Here is a 22,466-nt window from a genome sequence, read left to right on the forward strand (position 1 = left end):
CCAGTCCACCGATTCAAAGCAGTTACGGAGGACCTCATCCGTTTCCTCCGTCCAACGTGACACTACTTTTGACACCGTGACCTCCTGCTTCAGTTTCTGTTTGTAAGCAGGGAGAAGGAGAATGGCCTGATGGTCCGATTTTCCAAAGTGAGGTCGCAGGACGGAACGGTAGGCATCCTTGACTGCTGTGTAGCAGTGGTCAAGTATATTCGGGCCTCTAGTGGGGCAGGAGACATGTTGGTATAACTTTGGCAGCGCCTTTCTGAGGTTGGCCTGGTTAAAGTCCCCGGATGTAATGAGCAAAGCCTCCGGATACCTGGTCTCAAGTTCACTGATGTTGGCATATAGTATGTTCAGAGCACACTCCACATCCGCCAGGGAGAGAATGTAGACTGCTGTCAGTATGACTGAGGTGAATTCCCGTGGCAAATAGTAGGGACGACACTTCGTCGACAGGTGTTCCAGGTCCAGGCTGCAGGAGCCACTGTGTCCGAGCACCACGCGGTGTTGATCAGTAGGCAGACAGCACCTCCCTTCGTCTTGACCGAAGACGCTGTGCGGTCTATCCGATGGATCGAAAATCCCTCCGGTCGGATGGCACAATCGGGGGTGGCAGCGGAGAGCCAGGTCTCAGTGAAACAGAATACACAGCAGTTCTGCATCTCCCTGCAGTAGGTGGGTCTCTCTTTAAGATCATCCACCTTGTTCTCTATGGCTTGCACATTAGCTAGTAGGATGGTGGGCATAGGGACCCTGAAGCCCCTCAGCTTCATTCTGACCAGCAGCCCAGCTCTTTTCCCACGCTTCCTCGGTAGGTAGTGCATCTTTCCAGGTTTCCATCGATACAGTGTGTAGGAGATTGGGGCTGAGAAGAAAATTGTATCAACCATAATGAAATGGTGGAGCTGACTCAATGGGCCAAATGGCCTAATTCTGCTCTGAAATCTTATAGTCATAAGCTATGACCTCTAGGTGTAGTCCCACCCCACTTCAGTGGAAAAAAAGCCTGCTTGTATTTACCCATCTATACCACTCACAATTCAATCAAATCTCCTCTCAATTTTCTTTCCAAGGAATAAAGACGCTTTCCATATTACTCAGTTCCCCAGACCCAGCACATTCCTTGTAAATTTTCTGTGTAGTTTTTCAACCTTATTTACATCTTTCTTGTAGGTAGGCAACCAAAACTGTAAACAATACTCCAAATTATGCCTCACCAATCTCTTATTTTGAAGTTGTCTAACATCCCATCTCCCATAAGATGAATTTAAGAGCATGGATCAATACATGGAACCGTGACATTGTGGCCATTACAGAGACTTGGATGTCTCAGGAGCAAGAATGGCTGCTGAGTGTGTCAGGCTTTAGACATTTCAAAGAGAACAGAGAAGGAAGTAAAAGAGATGGGGGCATGGCATTGCTAATTTGGGATAGTGTCACAGCCGCAGAAAAGGGAGAAGTCATGGAGGGATGGTTTACTGAGTCAGTGTGGGTGGAAGTCAGAAACAGGAAAGGGGCAATAACCCTACTGAGTGTTTTTTATAGACCCCCCAATAGTAACAGGGATATCGAGGAGCAGATAGGGACGCAGATTCTGTAACGGTGCAAAAATAATAGGGTTATTTTGATGGGCGGTTTTAAATTTTCTAATATTGATTGGCATCTCCCTAGCACAAGGGGTTTAGATGGGGTGGAGTTTGTTAGGTGTGTTCATGAAGGTTTCCTGACGCAATATGTAGATAAGCCAACTAGACAAGAGGCTGTAGTTGATCTGCAATTGGGAAATGAACCTGGTCGGGTGTTAGATCTCTCAGTGGGAAAACATTTTGGAGGTAGTGACCACAACTCTATCTCCTTCGCCATAGCATTGGAGAGGGATAGGAGCAGACAATTTGTGAAAACGTTTAATTGGGGTAGGGTAAAATATAATGATATTGGGCAGGAACTTGGGAGCATAAACTGGGGGCAGATGCTCTCAGAGAAATACACAGCAGAAATGTGGCAAATGTTCATAGAACACTTGCATGGAGTTCTTCAGAGGCATGATCTATTGAGGAAGGGAAAGGATGATTGAAATAAAGTACCATGGTGTACAAAGAATGTAGAAAATCTAGTTAAGAAATGCTTACGAAAGGTTCAAGAAACTAGGTACTGTTGGAGCTCTAGAAAGTTACAAGGATGACAGGAAGGAGCTTAAGAATGGAATTAGGAGAGCCAGAAGGGGCCATGAGAAGGCCTTGGTGAGCAGGATTAAGGAAAACCAAAAGGCATTCTAGAAGGATTTGAAGAGCAAGATCATAAGACCATAAGATAAAGGAGCAGAAGTGGGCCATTCGGCCCATCGAGTCTGTTCCGCCATTTTATCATGAGCTGATCCATTCTCCCATTTAGTCCCACTCCCCTGCCTTCTCACCATAACCTTTGATGCCCTGGCTACTCAGATACCTATCAATCTCTGCCTTAAATACACCCAATGACTTGGCCTCCACTGCCGCCCATGGCAACAAATTCCACAGATCCACCACCCTCTGGCTAAAAAAATTTCTTCACACCTCTGTTCTGAATGGGCGCCCTTCAATCCTTAACTTATGCCCTCTCGTACGAGACTCGTCCACCATGGGAAACAATTTTGCCACATCCACTCTGTCCATGCCTTTCAACATTCGAAATGTTTCTATGAGGTCCCCCCTCATTCTTCTAAACTCCAAGGAGTACAGTCCAAGAGCGGACAAACGTTCCTCATATGTTAACCCTCTCATTCCCAGCATTATTCTAGTGAATCTTCTCTGTACCCTCTCCAACGTCAGCACATCGCTTCGTAATACTCCTGGAGTATTGTGTGCAGTTTTGGTCCCCTAATCTGAGGAAAGACATCCTTGCCATAGAGGGAGTACAAAGAAGGTTCACCAGATTGATTCCTGGGATGGCAGGACTTTCATATGAAGAAAGACTGGATGAATTGGGCTTGTACTTGTTGGAATTTAGAAGATTGAGGGGGGATCTGATTGAAACGTATAAAATCCTAAAGGGATTGGACAGGCTAGATGCAGGAAGATTGTTCCCGATGTTGGGGAAGTCCAGAACGAGGGGTCACAGTTTGAGGATAAAGGGGAAGCCTTTTAGGATCGAGGTTAGGAAAAACTTCTTCACACAGAGAGTGGTGAATCTGTGGAATTCTCTGCCACAGGAAACAGTTGAGGCCAGTTCATTGACTATATTTAAGAGGGAGTTAGATATGGCCCTTGTGGCTATGGGGATCAGGGGGTATGGAGGGAAGGCTGGTGCAGGGTTCTGAGTTGGATGATCAGCCATGATCATAATAAATGGTGGTGCAGGCTCGAAGGGCCGAATGGCCTACTCCTGCACCTATTTTCTATGTTTCTATGTTTCTATGTAAATAAGGAGCCCAAAACTGCCCACAGTACTCCAAGTGAGATCTTACCAGTGCCTTATAGAGCCTCAACATCACATCCCTGCTCCTATACTCTATTCCTCTAGAAATGAATGCCAACATTGCATTCGCCCTCTTCACTACCAACTCAACCTGGAGGTTAACCTTAAGGGTATCCGGCACGAGGACTCCCAAGTCCCGTTGCATCTCAGAACTTTGAATTCTCTCCTCATTTAAATAATAGTCTGCCTGTTTATTTCTTCTACCAAAGTGCATAACCATACACTTTCCAACCTTGTATTTCATTTGCCACTTCTCTGCCCATTCTCCCAATCTATCCAAGTCTCTCTGCAGACTGTTTCCTCAGCACCACCGGCCCCTCCACCTATCTGCGTATCATCAGCAAACTGAGCCACAAAGCCATCTATTCCATAATCCAAATTGTTGATGTACAACGTAAAAAGAAGCGGCCCCAACACGGACCCCTGTGGAACACTACTGGTAACTGGCAGCCAACCAGAATAGGATCCCTTTATTCCCACTCTCTGTTTCCTGCCAATCAGCCAATGCTCTATCCACGTATGTAACTTTCCCGTAATTCCATGGGCTCTTATCTTGTTTAGCAGCTTCATGTGTGGCACCTTGTCAAAGGTCTTCTGAAAATCCAAATATAAAACATCCATTGCATCTCCCTCGTCTAGCCTACTTGTAATTTCCTCAAAAAATTGTAATAGGTTTGTCAAGCAGGATTTTCCTTTAAGGAAACCATGCTGAGTTCTGCCTATCTTGTCATATGCCTCCAGGTACTCTGTAACCTCATCCTTGACAGTTGACTCCACCAACCTCCCAACCACCGATGTCAAGCTAACAGGTCTATAATTTCCTGTTTGCTTCCTTGCCCCCTTCTTAAATAGCGGAGTGACATTTGCAATCTTCCAGTCCTCCGGAACCGTGCCAGAATCTATTGACTTTTGAAAGATCATCGCTAATGCCTCCGCAATCTCCACAGCTACTTCCTTCAGAACACGCGGGTGCATTCCATCTGGTCTGGAAGATTTATCTACCTTTAGACTATTCAGCTTCCTGAGTACTTTCTCTGTCGTAATTGTGACCGCGCACACTTCTCTTCCCTGCCACCCTTGAGTGTCCAGTATACTGCTGATGTCTTCCTCAGTGAAGACTGATGCAAAATACTCACTTGTTCCTCCGCCATCTCCTTATCTCCCATTATAATTTCTCCAGCATCATTTTCTATCAGTCCTATATCTACTCTCATCTGTCTTTTACTCTTTATATACTTGAGTATATAAAGTTGTGATAGGGGACTCGATAGTAAGGGGGTCAGATAGGCGATTCTGTGGACGCAGTCCAGAGACTCGGATGGTAGTTTGCCTCCCTGGTGCCAGGGTCCGGGATATTTCTGATCGTGTCCAAGATATCCTGAAGTGGGAGGGTGAAGAGCCAGAGGTCCTGGTACATATAGGTACCAATGACATAGGTAGGAAAAGGGATGAGGTCCTGAAAGAAGAATATAGGGAGCTAGGAAGGGAGTTGAGAAAAAGGACCGCAAAGGTAGTAATCTCGGGATTACTGCCTGTGCCACGCGACAGTGAGAGTAGGAATGCGATGAGGTGGAGGATAAATGCGTGGCTGAGGGATTGGAGCAGGGGGCAGGGATTCAAGTTTTTGGATCATTGGGACCTCTTTTGGCGCAGGTGTGACCTGTACAAAAAGGACGGGTTACACTTAAATCCTCGGGGGACCAATATCCTGGCAGGGAGATTAGCGGGGGCTACTGAGGTGACTTTAAACTAGAATGGTTGGGGGGTGGGAATCAAATTAAAGCGGCTAGGTGTGAGGAGGTTAGTTCACAACAGAGGGATGGGAACCAGTGCAGAGAGACAGAGGGATGTAAAGTGAGCGTAGAAGCAAAAAGTACAAAGGGGAAAAGTAAAAGTGGCAGGCCGACAAATCCAGGGCAAGCATTAAAAAGGGCTAAGAGAGTTGTAAAAGAGTGCCTGAAGGCTTTATGTGTCAATGCAAGGAGCATTCGTAATAAGGTGGATGAAATTGAAAGTGCAGATTGTTATTAATGATTATGATATAGTTGGGATCACAGAGACATGGCTCCAGGGTGACCAGGGATGGGAGCTCAACGTTCAGGGATATTCAATATTCAGGAGGGATAGACACGAAGGAAGGGGAGGTGGGGTGGCGTTGCTGGTTAAAAAAGAGATTAACGCAATAGAAAGGAAGGACATAAGCCGGGAAGATGTGGAATCGATATGGGTAGAGCTGCGTAACACTAAGGGGCAGAAGACGCTGGTGGGAGTTGTGTACAGGCCACCTAACAGTAGTAGTGAGGTCGGAGATGGTATTAAACAGGAAATTAGAAATGTGTGCAATAAAGGAACAGCAGTTATAATGGGTGACTTCAATCTACATGTAGACTGGGTGAACCAAATTGGTAAAGGTGCTGAGGAAGAGGATTTCTTGGAATGTATGCGGGATGGTTTTTTGAACCAACATGTCGAGGAACCGACTAGAGAGCAGGCTATTCTGGACTGGGTTTTGAGCAATGAGGAAGGGTTAATTAGCGATCTTGTCGTGAGAGGCCCCTTGGGTAAGAGTGACCATAATATGGTGGAATTCTTCATTAACATGGAGAGTGACGTAGTTAATTCAGAAACAAAGGTTCTGAACTTAAAGAGGGGTAACTTTGAAGGTATGAGACATGAATTAGCTAAGATAGACTGGCAAATGACACTTCAAGGATTGACGGTGGATATGCAATGGCAGGCATTTAAAGGTTGCATGGATGAACTACAACAATTGTTCATCCCAGTTTGGCAAAAGAATAAATCAAGGAAGGTAGTGCACCCGTGGCTGACAAGAGAAATTAGGGATAGTATCAATTCCAAAGAAGTAGCATACAAATTAGCCAGAGAAAGTGGCTCACCTGAGGACTGGGAGAAATTCAGAGTTCAGCAGAGGAGGACAAAGGGCTTAATTAGGAAGGGGAAAAAAGATTATGAGAGAAAACTGGCAGAGAACATAAAAACGGACTGTAAAAGCTTTTATAGATATGTAAAAAGGAAAAGACTGATAAAGACAAATGTAGGTCCCCTGCAAACAGAAACAGGTGAATTGATTATGGGGAGCAAGGACATGGCAGACCAATTGAATAATTACATTGGTTCTGTCTTCACTAAGGAGGACATAAATAATCTTCCAGAAATAGTAAGGGACAGAGGGTCCAGTGAGATGGAGGAACTGAGCGAAATACATGTTAGTAGGGAAGTGGTGTTAGGTAAATTGAAGGGATTGAAGGCAGATAAATCCCCAGGGCCAGATGGTCTGCATCCCAGAGTGCTTAAGGAAGTGGCCCAAGAAATAGTGGATGCATTAGTGATAATTTTTCAAAACTCGTTAGATTCTGGACTAGTTCCTGAGGATTGGAGGGTGGCTAATGTAACCCCACTTTTTAAAAAAGGAGGGAGAGAGAAACCGGGGAATTATAGGCCGGTTAGCCTAACGTCGGTGGTGGGGAAACTGCTGGAGTCAGTTATCAAGGATGTGATAACAGCACATTTGGAAAGCGGTGAAATGATCGGACAAAGTCAGCATGGATTTGTGAAAGGAAAATCATGTCTGACGAATCTCATAGAATTTTTTGAGGATGTAACTAGTAGAGTGGATAGGGGAGAACCAGTGGATGTGGTATATTTGGATTTTCAAAAGGCTTTTGACAAGGTCCCACATAGGAGATTAGTGTGCAAACTTAAAGCACACGGTATTGGGGGTAAGGTGTTGGTGTGGGTGGAGAATTGGTTAGCAGACAGGAAGCAAAGAGTGGGAATAAACGGGACCTTTTCAGAATGGCAGGCGGTGACTAGTGGGGTACCGCAAGGCTCAGTGCTGGGACCCCAGTTGTTTACAATATATATTAATGACTTGGATGAGGGAATTAAATGCAGCATCTCCAAGTTTGCGGATGACACGAAGCTGGGTGGCAGTGTTAGCAGTGAGGAGGATGCTAAGAGGATGCAGGGTGACTTGGATAGGTTGGGTGAGTGGGCAAACTCATGGCAGATGCAATTTAATGTGGATAAATGTGAAGTTATCCACTTTGGTGGCAAAAATAGGAAAACAGATTATTATCTGAATGGTGGCCGATTAGGAAAAGGGGAGGTGCAACGAGACCTGGGTGTCATTATACCCCAGTCATTGAAAGTGGGCATGCAGGTACAGCAGGCGGTGAAAAAGGCGAACGGTATGCTGGCATTTATAGCGAGAGGATTCGAGTACAGGAGCAGGGAGGTACTACTGCAGTTGTACAAGGCCTTGGTGAGACCACACCTGGAGTATTGTGTGCAGTTTTGGTCCCCTAATCTGAGGAAAGACATCTTTGCCATAGAGGGAGTACAAAGAAGGTTCACCAGATTGATTCCTGGGATGGCAGGTCTTTCATATGAAGAAAGACTGGATGAACTGGGCTTGTACTCGTTGGAATTTAGAAGATTGAGGGGGGATCTGATTGAAACGTATAAGATCCTAAAGGGATTGGACAGGCTAGATGCAGGAAGATTGTTCCCGATGTTGGGGAGGTCTAGAACGAGGGGTCACAGTTTGAGGATAGAGGGGAAGCCTTTTAGGACCGAGGTTAGGAAAAACTTCTTCACACAGAGAGTGGTGAATCTGTGGAATTCTCTGCCACAGCAAACTGTTGAGGCCAGTTCATTAGCTATGTTTAAAAGGAAGTTAGATATGGCCCTTGTGGCTACAGGGGTCAGGGGGTATGGAGGGAAGGCTGGGTTCTGAGTTGGATGATCAGCCATGATCATAATAAATGGCGGTGCAGGCTCGAAGGGCCGAATGGCCTACTCCTGCACCTATTTTCTATGTTTCTATGTTTCTATGAAAAAGCTTTTAGTATCCTCTTTGATATTATTTGTTAGCTTCCTTTCATAGTTCATCTTTTCCCTCTTAATGACCTTCTTAGTTTCCTTTTATAAGCTTTTAAAAACTTCCCAATCCTCTGTCCTCCCACTAATTTTTGCTTCCTTGTATACCCTGTCCTTTGTTTTAACTTTGGCTTTGACTTCTCATCAGCCACGGTTGCATCCTTTTTCCATTCAAAAATTTCTTCTTTTTTGGAATATATCCGTCTTGCCCCATCCTCACTTCTCGCATAAACTCCAGCCACTGCTGCTCTGCCGTCCTTCCCGCCAGTGTCCCTTTCCAGTCAACTTTGGCCAGTTCCTCTCTCATGCCATCAAGAGGATGAGACGTGTGAGAATAGGACCAATCTGGTGTGATAATGGAAACACGTGCACGAAGTTGGAGGAGGTAGCGGAGGTACTTAACGAATACTTTGCTTCAGTATATTCACCAGGGAAAAAGACCTTGGTAATTGTGGGGATGACTAACAGTGTACTGAAATGCTTGAGCATATAGACATATTAAGAAAGAGGATGTGCTGGAGCTTTTGAAAAGCATTGAGTTAGATAAGTCACCGGGACTGGATGAGATATACCCCAGGCTACTGTGGGAAGTGAGGGTGGAGATTGCTGAGCCTCTTGCGATGATCTTTGCGTCATCAATAAGGACAGGAGAAGTACTGGAGGATTGGAGGATTGCAGGATTGCAATTGTTGTACCCTCGTTCAAGAAAGGGAGTAGAGATAACCCAGGAAATTATAGACCAGTGAGTCTGATTTTAGTGGTTGGCAAGTTGTTGGAGAAGATCCGGAGAGGCAGGATTTATGAGCGTTTGGAAAGACACAATCTGATTAGGGATAGGCGATGTGGCTTTGCCAAGGGCCGGTTGTGCCTTATGAGCCTGATTGAATTCTTTGAGGATGTAACAAAACACATTGATGAAGGTAGAGCAGTGGATGTAGTGTATATGGATTTCAGTAAGGCATTTGATAAGGTTCCCCATGCAAGGCTCCTTCAGAAAGTAGAGGCATGGGATCCAAGGACACCTTGCTTTGTAGATCCAGAATTGGCTTGCCCAGAGAAGGTAAAGGGTGGTTGTACATGGTTTGTATTCTGCATGGAGGTCGATGACCAGCGGTGATCCACAGGGATCTGTTCTGGGACCCCTCCTCTTTGTGATTTTTATAAATGACCTAGATGAAGTAGTAGAAGGGTGGGTTAGTATGTTTGCTGATGACACAAAGATTGGGGGTGTTGTGGATAGTCTGGAGGGTTGTCAGTGGTTACAAGACATTGATAGGATGCAGAACTGGGCTGAGAAGTGGCAGATGGATTTCAACCCAGGTAAGTGTAAAGTGGTTCATTTTAGTAGGTCCAATTTGAAGACAGAATATAATATAAATGGTAAGACTCTTGGCAGTGTGGAAGATCTGAGAGGTTTTGGGGTCCGTGTCAATAGGACACTCAAAGCTGCTGTGCAGGTTGGCAGGGTTGTTAAGAAAGCGTATGGTGTGCTGGCATTCACCAACCATGGGATTGAGTTCAAGAGCCGTGAGGTAATGTTACAGATACAGTTGAAGTCAGAAGTTTACATACGCCTTAGCCAAATACATTTAAACTCAGTTTTTCACAATTCCTGACATTTAATCCTAGAAAACATTCCCTGTCTTAAGTCAGTTAGGATCACTACTTTATTTTAAGAGTGTAAAATGTCAGAATAATAGTAGAGAGAATGATTTATTTCAGCTTTTATTTCTTTCATCGCTTTCCCAGTGGGTCAAAAGTTTACATACACTTTGTTAGTATTTGGTAGCATTGCCTTTAAATTGTTTAACTTGGGTCAAACATTTTGGGTAGCCTTCCACAAGCTTCTCACAGTAAGTTGCTGGAATTTTGTTCCATTCCTCCAGACAGAACTGGTGTAACTGAGTCAGGTTTGTAGGCCTCCTTGCTTGCACACGCTTTTTCAGTTCTGCCCACAAATTTTCTATTGGATTGAGGTCAGAAAATGATGTCAAGTCTGGTTCATCCTTGGGAGTAATTTCCAAACGCCTGAAGGTACCACGTTCATCTGTACAAACAATGGTACGCAAGTATAAACACCATGGGATCACGCAGCCATCATACCGCTCAGGAAGGAGACACAGTCTGTCTCCTAGAGATGAACGTACTATGGCGCGAAAAGTGCAAATCAGTCCCAGAACAACAGCAAAGGACCTTATGAAGATGCTGGAGGAAACAGGTAGACAAGTATCTATATCCCCAGTAAAACGAGTCCTATATCAACATAACCTGAAAGGCTGCTCAGCAAGGAGGAAGCCACTGCTCCAAAACTGCCATAAAAAAGGCAGACTACAGTTTGCAAGTGCACATGGGGACAAAGATATTACTTTTTGGAGAAATGTCCTCTGGTCTGATGAAACAAAAATTGAACTGTTTGACCATAATGACCATTGTTATGTTTGGAGGAAAAAGGGTGAGGCTTGCAAGCCGAAGAACACCATCCCAACCGTGAAGCATGGGGGTGGCAGCATCATGTTGTGGGGGTGCTTTGCTGCAGGAGGGACTGGTGCACTTCACAAAATAGATGGCATCATGAAGAAGGAAAATTATGTGACATATTGAAGCAACATCTCAAGACATCAGCAAGGAAGTTAAATCTCGCTCGCAACTGGGGTTTCCAAATGGACAATGACCCCAAGCATACCTCCAAAGTTGTGCCAAAATTGCTTAAGGACAACAAAGTCAAGGTAGTTGAGTGGCCATCACAAAGCCCTAACCTCTATTCGATAGAAAACTTGTGGGCAGAACTGAAAAAGCATGTGCGAGCAAGGAGGCCTACAAACCTGACTCAGTTACACTAGTTCTGTCTGGAGGAATGGAACAAAATTCCAGCAACTTACTGTGAGAAGCTTGTGGAAGGCTACCCAAAATGTTTGACCCAAGTTAAACAATTTAAAGGCAATGCTACCAAATACTAACAAAGTGTATGTAAACTTTTGACCCACTGGGAAAGTGATGAAAGAAATAAAAGCTGAAATAAATCATTCTCTCTACTATTATTCTGACATTTCACATTCTTAAAATAAAGTAGTGATCCTAACTGACCTAAGACAGGGAATGTTTTCTAGGATTAAATGTCAGGAATTGTGAAAAACTGAGTTTAAATGTATTTGGCTAAGGTGTATGTATACTTCTGACTTCAACCGTATATAAGGCCTTGGTCAGGCCCCACTTGGAGTACTGTGTTCAGTTCTGGTCACCTCACTACAGAAAGGATGTAGATACTATAGAGAGAGTGCAGAGGAGATTCACAAGGATGTTGCCTGGTTGGAGGGTGTACCTTATGTGAATAGATTGAGTGTACTTGGCCTTTTCTCCTTGGATCAACGGAGGATGAGAGGTCACCTGATAGAGGTGTGTAAGATGATGAGAGGCATTGATTGTATGAATAGCCAGAGGCTTTTTCCCAGGGCTGAAATAGCTAACACGAGGGGGCATCGTTTTAAGGTGTTTGGAAATAGGTACCAAGGGGATGTCAGGGGATGTTTTTCACTCAGAGAGTGGTGGGTACTGGAATGCACAGCCGGCAGCGGTGGATGAAGCAGATAGAATTGGGTCTTTTAAGAGCCTCATAGATAGGAACATGGAACTTAGAAAAATAGAGGGCTCTGTGCTAGGGAAATTCTAGGCAGTTTCTAGAGTAGGTTATATGGTCGGCACATTATGGGCCAAAGGTCTTGTAATATGCTGGAAATCCCTCTGTTCTATGTAATCAATACTTTGATTTATGAAGGCCGATATGCCAACAGCTTTCTTTACAACCCAATCAAGCAGTGACAACAATCTCAATGAATTATGGACCTGTATTCCTAGATCCCTTTGCTCTACCACACTCTTCAGTGCCCTTCCATTCACTCTCTAAGATGTACCCTGGTTCGTCTTACAAAGTGCAACACCTCGCAGTTGTCTGCATTAAATTCCATCTGCCAGTTTTCAGCACACTTTTCCAGCCGATCCAGATTCTGCTGTAAGCTCCAACAGCCTTCCTTGCAGTCCACTGCACTCCCAATTTGGTGTCAACTGCAAATTTGCTGATCCAGTTAACCATATTATCATCCAGATCTTTGAAAACAAACAACAACGGCCCCAGCACTTATCTCTGCGAAACTCCACTAATCACAGGCCTCCAGTCAGAGACACAACCATCCACTACCGTTCTCTGGCTTTTCCCACAAAGTCAATGTTTAATTCAATTTACTACCTCAGTTTGAATGCCGAGCGACTGAATCTTCGTGACAAATCCCCCATGCGGGACCTTGTCAAATGCTCTGCTAAAGTACATGTAGATAACATCCACTGCCTTGCCTTCTGGTTTGTCGCCTTTCATCAGTGCCGTATTACATATGTCCAGCAAGATGCTGTCCAGGTCGCAGTTCTTCAGGACATCTGGTGGTATCCCATCTGGTCCAGGGCTCCTGCCCTGTTTGAGTGCATATTTGGCCTTCTTCAGTTCCTCAATGGTGAATGGGCCGTCATCAATGGCGACTTGCATTAGTATCGTGGGTATGTCCTCTTCTTCTTCCGTGATCGTTGGAGGACTTCCCAGCAGGTTCTTAAAGTGGGTAAACCATGTCTGGACACGGTCCTCTGCTGTTTTACCACTTATTTGACCTGATGGGGACTTCTTCCATCTGCTGATCTCGTTGACTAGGTGCCATGCTTCTCCATGCTGCTTGTCTTCATCAGCAGCCTCTACCTCTCTAATCCTCTCAGCTAGTTCCTCTTCCTTCAGTTGGTCGTAGGTGGCAAAGAGATTCTTCTTTGCTGTCTTGAACTTGTCTCTTAGCTCTTCTGTTTCGCTTCTTCTAAGTTCGGCATGACAAGCATTGACCACACTTCTTGCTGCAACGACAGCAGGATGTTTCAAGATCCGGCTCTTCTTGATTCGCTTATCCCAGTCCCCAAATATGGATCCCTCACGAAGACAGATAACTACCGTGGTACCAGCTTGACCTGCATCTTAGCAAAGCTATACAATCGGATGATCTTGAACAGGATTTGCACCGCCATTGACCCTAAGCTAAGATTCAATCAGAATGGTTTTCGGCAGAATCGCACAACAGTAATGCAAATACTTGCTCTCCGTAGAATCATTCAGGAAGTCAAGAAGAACAACCTACCAGCCCTGCTTACTTACATCAATTTTCGCAAAGCTTTTGACTCCATTCACCGAGGTAAAATGCTGAAGATCCTGAAAGCTTACGGAGTGCCAGACCATCTACTGAGAGCAACAGAGTCCAGCTATACCAAAACCATGGCGAAAGTTGTATCACCAGATGGAGAAACAGCAGTGTTCGAGCTCCTAGCTGGTGTGCTGCAAGGAGACACTCTGGCACCCTACACCTTTATAATCGTAAACACAAAATACTCTGCGAATGCTGAGGTCAAAACAACACTCACAACACGCTGGAGGAACTCAGCAGGTCGGGCAGCATTCGTGGAAACAATCAGTCAACATTTCGGGCCGACCTGCTGAGTTCCTCCAATGTGTTGTGAGTGTATCTTCATAATCGTCCTTGATTACGTCAAACTACCAAAGATCATGACACGCTTGGTTTTACCATAAAACCAGGATGAACCAAAAGGGTCAGACCAGTTAAGCTCACAGGTCTCAATTTTGCAGATGACATAGTCCTGCTCTCTGACCAGATGGAGGAAGCACAGCAGCTACTGACAAAAGTGGAAATTGAGTGCAATAAAGTTGGACTTCACCTAAACGCTAAAAAGACAGAGTACATGGCTTTTAACTGCAACGAAGGTACTCTCAAGACCGTAAAGAATGATACCATTAAGAAAGTCTTTGACTACAAGTGCCTCGGGTCAAGAGTGATGAGTTCGGAGAAGGACATAAAGATACGGAAGGCCCTGGCAGGGAGGGCTATGAACGATATGAAGGAAATCTGGAAGCTGAACCTGACCAGAGGGCTTAAAAAGCGGATTTTCATAGCAGTCATAGAGTCCATTCTCACATATGGATGCGAGACGTGGACACTCACCAAGACTATGCGGAAGTCTCTAGATGATTACTATACACGAATGCTCTGGATGGCTCTTGACGTGAATTGGCAACAGCACATGACAAACGTTGAGCTCTATAACGACCTTCCGATGCTCACCACTAAAATCGAGGCGAGAAGACTGCAACTAGCGGAGCACTGTCTTTGCCACACCGAGCTACCTGCCAGCCTAGTCATCATATGGGAGCCCAAGCTTGGGAGGATGAACCCTGGGCGCCCTCCCAAGACTATGGTCAACACGCTCCTAGAAGACAGCGGTGCGGCTAATGTAGATGAACTGAACACATTGATGAGGGAGAGGGAGTAGTGGAGAGTCCGCCATCGTGCCCGACGCCGGCCCCCTAGGCCTGAGTCAACATAGTAGTAGCAGCTTTGCCTTCATCTCATTTCCTGGTAATTTCCTCGAAAAACTCTAGGATTGGTTATACAACCTATCATGCATAAAGCCATGTTGACCATCCTTAATCAGTTCATGTCTATCCAAATACTCTTATATCCAGTCCTTTAGAATATTTTCCAGTAAGTTTCCCACTACTAATGTCGGGCTCACAGTCCTATAATCTTCTGGTTTATTTTTAGAGCCTTTCTTAAACAGCAGAAAAAGATTGGCTATCCTCCAATCCTCCAGCCTCTCACCTGTAGCTAAGGATGATTTAAATGTTTCTGCTAGGGCCCCGGCAACTTCCGCACTTGACCCCCTCACCCCCACCCCGCAGGTCTTAGGGAACAACTTGTCAAACCCTGGGGATTTATGCACCCTAATTTGCCTCAAGACAACAAACACCTCCCCCTCTGTAATGTGCAGAGGGATCATGAAGATGATGCTGTTTTGCCTTATTTCTATAGACTCAGAGTTCGTCTCCTGAGTAAATACAGATGCAAAAAGATCATTTAAGAGCTCCCTCATCTCTTTTCGCTCTTTGCATGGATTACCATTCTGATCTTCCAGAGGACTAATTTTGTCCCCTGCAATCCTTTTGCTCTTAACATATCTGTAGAATCCCTTAGGATTCTCCTTTAGCTTGCCTGCTAGCCCTCCTGATTTCTTTCTTAAACATTCTCTTGCATTTCTTAAACCCGATAAGCACCTCATTTGTTCCTACATGCCTATACCTGCTATGCACCTCCTTTTTTTTGCTTAACTAGAGCCTCAATATCTCTTGAAAACCAAGGTTCCTTACACCTGTTGTCTGTATCTTTTATTCTGACAAGGACAGACAAGCTTTGTACTCTCAAAATTTCATTTTTGATGGCCTCCCATTTACCAAGTACACCTTTGCCAGAAAACATCCTGTCCCAATCCACACTACCAGATCCTTAGACATAGAGTACAGTATAAGACCATTCCTGCTAAAAAGCAAATAAAAGACACCCAAATATTAATCCCTCCCACCGACACCTTGTCCATATCCTTCCATTTTCCGTACATCCACGTGCCTATCCAAACGTCTCTTTAATGCATTTGCCTCTACCATCATACCAGGCAGCGCATTTCAGGCATCCATGACTCTGATTAAAAAACTTACCCCTCACATTCCCCTTGAGCCTTCTGCCTCTCACTTTCAATGCATGCCCTCATTTCAACTCTGGGAAGCAGGTAGTCTTTGTCCACTCTAACTATGACTTTTAAACTCAATGCTTCAACTAATCAAAGCAAGCATTCCATAAACCTTCATAACCACCTTATCGACCTGTGCTGCCACTTTCGAGGGGCTACGAACTTTGATCCCAAGGTCTCTCTACTCAGCAACACTGTTCAGGACCTTGCACTAACAGTGTACTGTCTCCTTGCATTTACCCTACTGAGGTGCAACACCTCACATTTATCTGAATTAAAATCCATCTGCCATTTCTCTGCCCATATCTGCAACTGATCTGTATTGCGCTGTATTCTTTGCCCGTCTCCAACACTATCCACAATTCTACCAATCTTGGCATCATCCACAAACTTACTAACCCGCCTATCTGCTTTTTCATCCAAGTCGTTTGTATGCATCAAAAACAGCAGAGGTCCCAGCACAGATCCCTGTGGAATACCACTGATTAATGACCTCTAGCTCAAATGAGTCCCTTCAACCACCACCCTCTATGTGTTGGACAGTGCTGAATCCAAACAGCCAATTCAGCTCAGATCCCATGCATTTTATTCTTCCAGATTAGCCTCCATGGAAGATTTTTCAAATACCTTACTAAAATCCACGTAGACAACATCCACTACCCTACCCTCTAGCAATTTCCCTACAACTGACTCGACTAGCCTTTCTGATACCTTCAAAATTGGCCTTTCTCCAATTAAGAATCTCAAATCGCAGATTAGACATATCTTTCTGCATACGTACTTTGAAACTAGTGGCACTGTGATTATTAGATGCTAAGTTTTCCCCTATACAAATTTCTATCACCTGCTCTGTCTCAATCCCTAATCGCTGATCCAGTATCGCACACTCTCTCATTGGGACTTCCATGTACTGATTAAGAAAACTTTCCTGAACACATTTGACCAACTCTATGCCATTTAGTCCTTTTTTTCAGTAGGGGAGTCCCAAGCAATATATGGAAAGTTAAAATCGCCTACTATAATAACCTTATGTTTCTTGCATCAGTCTGTGATACCTTAACAAATCTGTTTCTCTAAACCTCTCGGACTGTTGGGTGGTCTGTAACTATAGCCCCACGGATGTGGTCATACCTTTCTTATTACTCAGTTCCACCCACAATGTCCCATTAGATGACTTTTCCATTCTGTTCTGACTGAGCACTGTTGTGGCACTTTCCCTGACCAATGCCACCCTTCCCACCCTTCCTCCTTTATTCCCTCCCACTCCGTCACGTCTAAAACAACACACCCCAGAATACTGAGCTGCCAATCCAGCCAAATCTCCTGCAACCAAGTTTCACTGGTGCTATAATATCATAATTCCAGCTGTTGATCCACTGTGCAGCACTAACAAACCTTCCCACTCGGATATCAGCCCACTTCGAGTTCAGATGCAAATCGTCTCTTCTGTACAGGTCCCACCTTCCCTGGAAGAGAGACTAATGATCCAAAACAGTATCCAAAGTGGTATATGTGTTGTTGGAGGGATGGTCACAGAGGTACTCTGCACTGGTTGTTTAACCCCTTTCCCCTTCCTGTCACACAATTTCCTTGGGTGTAACTACCTACCTTTAGGTCTGATCTATCACCCCCTCAGACTCCTAAATGATCCAGAGTTCATCTAGTTCCAGCTCCAGCTCCTTAATGTGGATTGCTAGAGGCTGCAGCTGGAAGCACTTCTCACAGGTGTAGTTGTCAGGGTCACTGCTTTCCCACATCCTGCAAGAGGAGCATTCCATTATCCTGCCTGGCGGCTCTACTGTTCCTTACCGAGCAACTATAAAGGTGGAAAAGCAATAATCTGAGGGAGGGAAAACACTACCTACAGCTTTTCTTGCCTTGAAGCCCATCCTTGCTGAAGCCTCAAAGAGCCAAAATCTCCACTCTAACTCCATGCATTCCAACAATGGCTGCTCCGCTTGCCCCTTCCTTACCCTAATTTGTTTTTGTCAATCAATCCCAAATGTCAATCCAGCACTGCTCAAAGCTTCAAACTACTGCAAGTCACTGCCTTTTCAACTAAATTGGCAAACCTGAGTGAACCATGTCTTCTCAGGCTTCCAATCTCCAATTGACCTTACTCCTAGCTCATGTGAGTGTAAGGGGGTTTCGTCTTTTATGTTACTGCGTAGGCTAATTAAAATGGCTTCTTTGTTATGTTATACTTGGGAATGCTTCTTTGTTATGTTAAGCACTGAGAAAGTTCTTGCACTAGCAGCTTGTTTTGGGTTAGAGTGTGTTAAGGATATGTTACGAAACAATTGGGATAGTTAGGTTTTTGGTGTATTTGAACATACTGTATGTGTGGGGTTTTACAGCAGAAGGCGGGAGAGAGAGACAGAAGATGGACCAGGTGTTGTGAGTCCGCTAACAGAAAACCGAGAGCCCGGGAAGGGGAGTTTGACTACATTCCCGAGAAGGTGAAGAAACAGAGGACAAATCTCGGAAAGGGGAGGCGGACGCTTGAAAGGAACCTGAAGGTGACTATCAACAGTTTAAATGAAGTGGAAAAACTGAAAGTTGACCTGGAAGACGTCATCAGGAAGAGTAAACTGGAGGCTGAACATCCTTTAACTGCTGCTTTTCAGGTCAGGGTGGGAGAAGCTGGTGGGGTAACTGCATCCCAGATTGAGATGGCCAAGAACCCTGAGTCAGAACTGCAGAGGCTGTGGCGAGAGTTGAAGGAGTCCCCAGAGAAGCTGATGTATCAACTGCAGGAGGCTGAAGGGGTAGCCCCAGCTAAATGTTTCAGTTTGGAGAAACCTAAACAGCAGCTACCGATCGAGGGAATGAGGAAGAATACGGATTCGAAGGATGATGTGCTGGACATGTGGTACATGTTGCCTTTCGCTAACTTCTCCATGATTGAGGAAGAGATCTTTGGCCCTTCTCCCACTAAGTCAGGTGTAGTGGGGAGGGCTAGCTGTGGGCAGTCTGAGTTGCGGCAGGACCAGGAAGGAAAAGAAGCAGGGCCCCGGACACGGGACAGGGGGCTCCGAGTTGTAATGGTGGCCTGAGTGAGAGAGGAGTTGGCAGGCAGGCCCGAGGTATCCCTAGCAGTGTCTGAGCCTTTAGGGTTTAGGTGAGGGGGTACGGAGGTCTCGGAGGATTAGGAAGCTCCCAGATAGGTTGGCCTATGTAGCGCCTGTGGGACGGGTGTAAGGTCCACTGTTTGGGGAGCACTGAAACTGCGTGTATCTGTGTATGTGTGTGTTGTGTGTCTGCAGGACTGGTTGGCAAGTTATTTAGAAGTCATGAGGACATGACTTTGTTTGGCGGGGGGAGAGTGTAAGGGGGTTTCGTCTTTTATGTTACTGCGTAGGCTAATTAAAATGGCTTCTTTGTTATGTTATACTTGGGAATGCTCCTTTGTTATGTTAAACACTGAAAAAGTTCTGCGCTAGCAGCTTGTTTTGGGTTAGAGTGTGATAAGAATATATTACGAACCAATTGGGATAGTTGTTATGTTTTTGGTGTATTTGAAGATACTGTATGCGCGGGGTTTTGGGGCAGAAGGCGGGAGAGAGAGGCAGGGGATGGACCAGGTGCTGTGAGTCCGCTAACGAGGTCGGACCCTGAGCGGGGCATTCGGCGAGGAGAGGAGACGGAGACGGACTCGTGTGGAGCATCTGGTCGACCACCGTTGTTGGTCCCAGGCGGCCGGTCGAGGTGGTCCGAGGGGTTGCAGTGTGAAGAAGAAGGGTCCTGAGCTCCAACTGTTTGTGCACGAAGAGATTGAACTTTGATAAGTGTGCCGCCTTTTATTTTCCTTTTATATTTTATTCTCTATTAATTATATAGTCCCAGTAATATCTATAAACTGTAAATCATTTAATCGTATCTGTTATATTGTCTGTTATTTGGGCGGGGTGGGGTACATCACACAGCATCCACACAAACTAATTATCGCAGCAGGTCAGGCAGCATCTCTAGGAAGAGGTACAGTCGACATTTCAGGCCGAGACCCTTAGTCAGGACTTAGTCCTGATGGAGGGTCTCAGCCTGAAACGTCGACTGTACCTCTTCCAAGAGATGCTGCCTGGCCTACTGCGTTCACCAGCAACTTTGATGTGTGTTGCTTGAATTTCCAGCATCTGCAGAATTCCTCGTGTTTACAAACTAATTACCCAGTTTGGCGTGGCCGAAGGATGTTTCCCTAGACGACAGTGAGCCGAGCGACCCTGAGGCTGACCAGGGGGGCTACATCTGATAAGATGAATGTATGGCTCATCAGGCAGCGGTTAGCGTCCTCCACCCACCTTCAACCCAGTCAGAACCTCAAGGACCAATATATAAGTGCTACATTCTGGCCTGTTACTCGGTGCAGAGGGAGAGAGGCTGCACGTCAGGAATGCAACTCAATCTGACATTCATCCTAATCTCTTAGTTGGGTAGAGAAGATTCTCAACACAATTTCTCTGTGTTTGGGCAGATATTTACCTCTCCAGCAATATCAGTGGGAGAGATTATATGCTCATCACAAGAGTGTACAGCTAAAACGACTTATCACAGAACAATAGCAGTCCACAAGACTGTTCAGCCCACAATCGCCCAAATAGGACTCCCAATTTAATCACACCCTCTGTAACTTTCTCTCAAGTGCCCTCCTCCTGATTTCCTGCTCCCCTCACCTCACTGACCATCTCTGTCTGTATCTCACCTTTTTATGTCCCTCATTCACAGTCACCTTGCCCCTTCACTGCCCTTTAACCTTCACCCTACCCTCCCTCTCATACACCGCAGTCCTCCCTGGTCTCAGTCACATATCTCACCCTCTTTTCCCCTACAAGCACTTTTCTCCCTCATCCTACCACTTTCCCTTCATCGTTCACCTCCCCTACCAACACTTTAACATCACCCCAAATCCTCCGCACCCTCTTCCCCACTCAACACTTTCCTCTCTCCCACCCATACCCTAATTCCCTCCATAGCACTACCCTCTAACCACCGCACTCTCTTCTGCAACACTCTCCCCAACACAAACACTTCACTGCCCCCCTCGCCACTGCAACCTCTTCTACTCCCCCAACCTTGCTCTCCTACCCTCTACCCACCACAACCTCTTCTATACCCTCTACTCCAACCCCTTCCCAATGCAACCTACTTTCCTCCCCTCTCCATTCCAACCCTCTGCAATTGGCAAACTCCTCTACCCCGTCCCCATCCCTCTTCTCCCCACTGTTCCCTTCCGCACCCTCTTCTCCCCCAGCTCCCCTCTGCGCCCTACTCTCCCCCAACTCCCCTCTGTACCCTACTCCAACTCCCCTCCGCAGCCTCCTCTCCTCCCCTCTCCTCTCCCCAGTGCAACATCTTCTTCACCCCTTCCCACCATCGCCTCCCCTCTACACCCTCTTCTCTTCCCCTTTCCCACTCACTTCTGCATTCTATTCTCTCTATCCCCAAACAACTCTCTTCCCCTCCCTTCTCCCCCATCCTCTTCCCTCGTCCCTCCATCACACTACGTCTCCTCTCCTCGCTCACACTCACGGGCGTGCCGGCCGGCCAGATGGGATGGGCTCCCTCAGCGGTGTACTGGTCGAAGAGGAGCTGGTCAGAGCGGGGAATGACGAGGCGGAGAAGAGGCAGCAGCTGCCGCTTGCGGGAGGTGTCGAGCAGCCGGCCGAGGCCGAGCACCAGCTCGTACACGTTGCGGCGGCGCCGGTAACCGTTCAGGCAGCAGATGAAGCGCTCGCGTTCCCTCTCGCTCAACAGCGCGTTCAGCGCGCGGTGCAGGCGGCGTGCCGTGCCCGACAGCGGCCGCGCGCTCGGTAATCCTGGGACCGCGCCTCCCGACCCCGGTGCCCCCGGGACCGTGTCCGCTGCCACAGCCGCCGCTGCCATGGCCCCGGCCACACAGAACTCCCCTCCGCCACCGACGCCGCGGCGCTGACGCAGCGACGCCGTTGCCTGGAAACGGGAACCGAGACCGCGGGAGATGCAGGGAGGTGGGGTTTGGCGGGAAGTGCGGGTCCGGCGGAGACAGCGGGGAGGGGGGAATGAGGTCAGAGATTATCCAAACGTCGACTGTTTACTCTCTCCCATAGATGCTGCCTGGCCTGCTGAGTTCCTCCAGCATATTGTGTGTGTTGTCAAGGGTAATGACATCAGCAGACTGGGGTAAGGTATTGGGGTCGAGGGTCATGAGATCAGCGGACTGGGGTAAGGTATTGGGGTCGAGGGTCATGAGATCAGCGGACTGGGGTAAGGTATTGGGGTCGAGGGTCATGAGATCAGCGGACTGGGGTAAGGTATTGGGGTCGAGGGTCATGAGATCAGCGGACTGGGGTAAGGTATTGGGGTCGAGGGTCATGAGATCAGCGGACTGGGGTAAGGTATTGGGGTCGAGGGTCATGAGATCAGCGGACTGGGGTACGGTATTGGGGTCGAGGGTCATGAGATCAGCGGACTGGGGTAAGGTATTGGGGTCGAGGGTCATGAGATCAGCGGACTGGGGTACG

The 22,466-nt window shown here is 46.4% G+C and overlaps 1 protein-coding gene across 4 annotated transcripts in view; it reads right to left on the reverse strand.

Annotated features, from left to right (window-relative positions):
- LOC134359726 (whirlin-like) overlaps positions 1–21,867 on the reverse strand; it is a 261,112-nt gene extending 239,245 nt beyond the window's left edge. For 2 of the 4 annotated variants that reach the window (XM_063073258.1, XM_063073257.1), the window contains exon 1: positions 21,496–21,867. In XM_063073258.1, coding sequence (XP_062929328.1) covers positions 21,496–21,849 — 354 coding nt within the window. In that variant the 5' untranslated portion in view covers positions 21,850–21,867. Of the gene's footprint in view, positions 1–21,489 lie in introns of all 4 variants that reach the window. The other 2 variants (XM_063073256.1, XM_063073255.1) reach the window with 1 other exon arrangement.
- Between the last annotated feature and the right edge of the window lie 599 nt (positions 21,868–22,466).

This window comes from Mobula hypostoma, chromosome 21 (assembly GCF_963921235.1).
Source record: "Mobula hypostoma chromosome 21, sMobHyp1.1, whole genome shotgun sequence".
NCBI lineage: Eukaryota > Metazoa > Chordata > Chondrichthyes > Myliobatiformes > Myliobatidae > Mobula > Mobula hypostoma.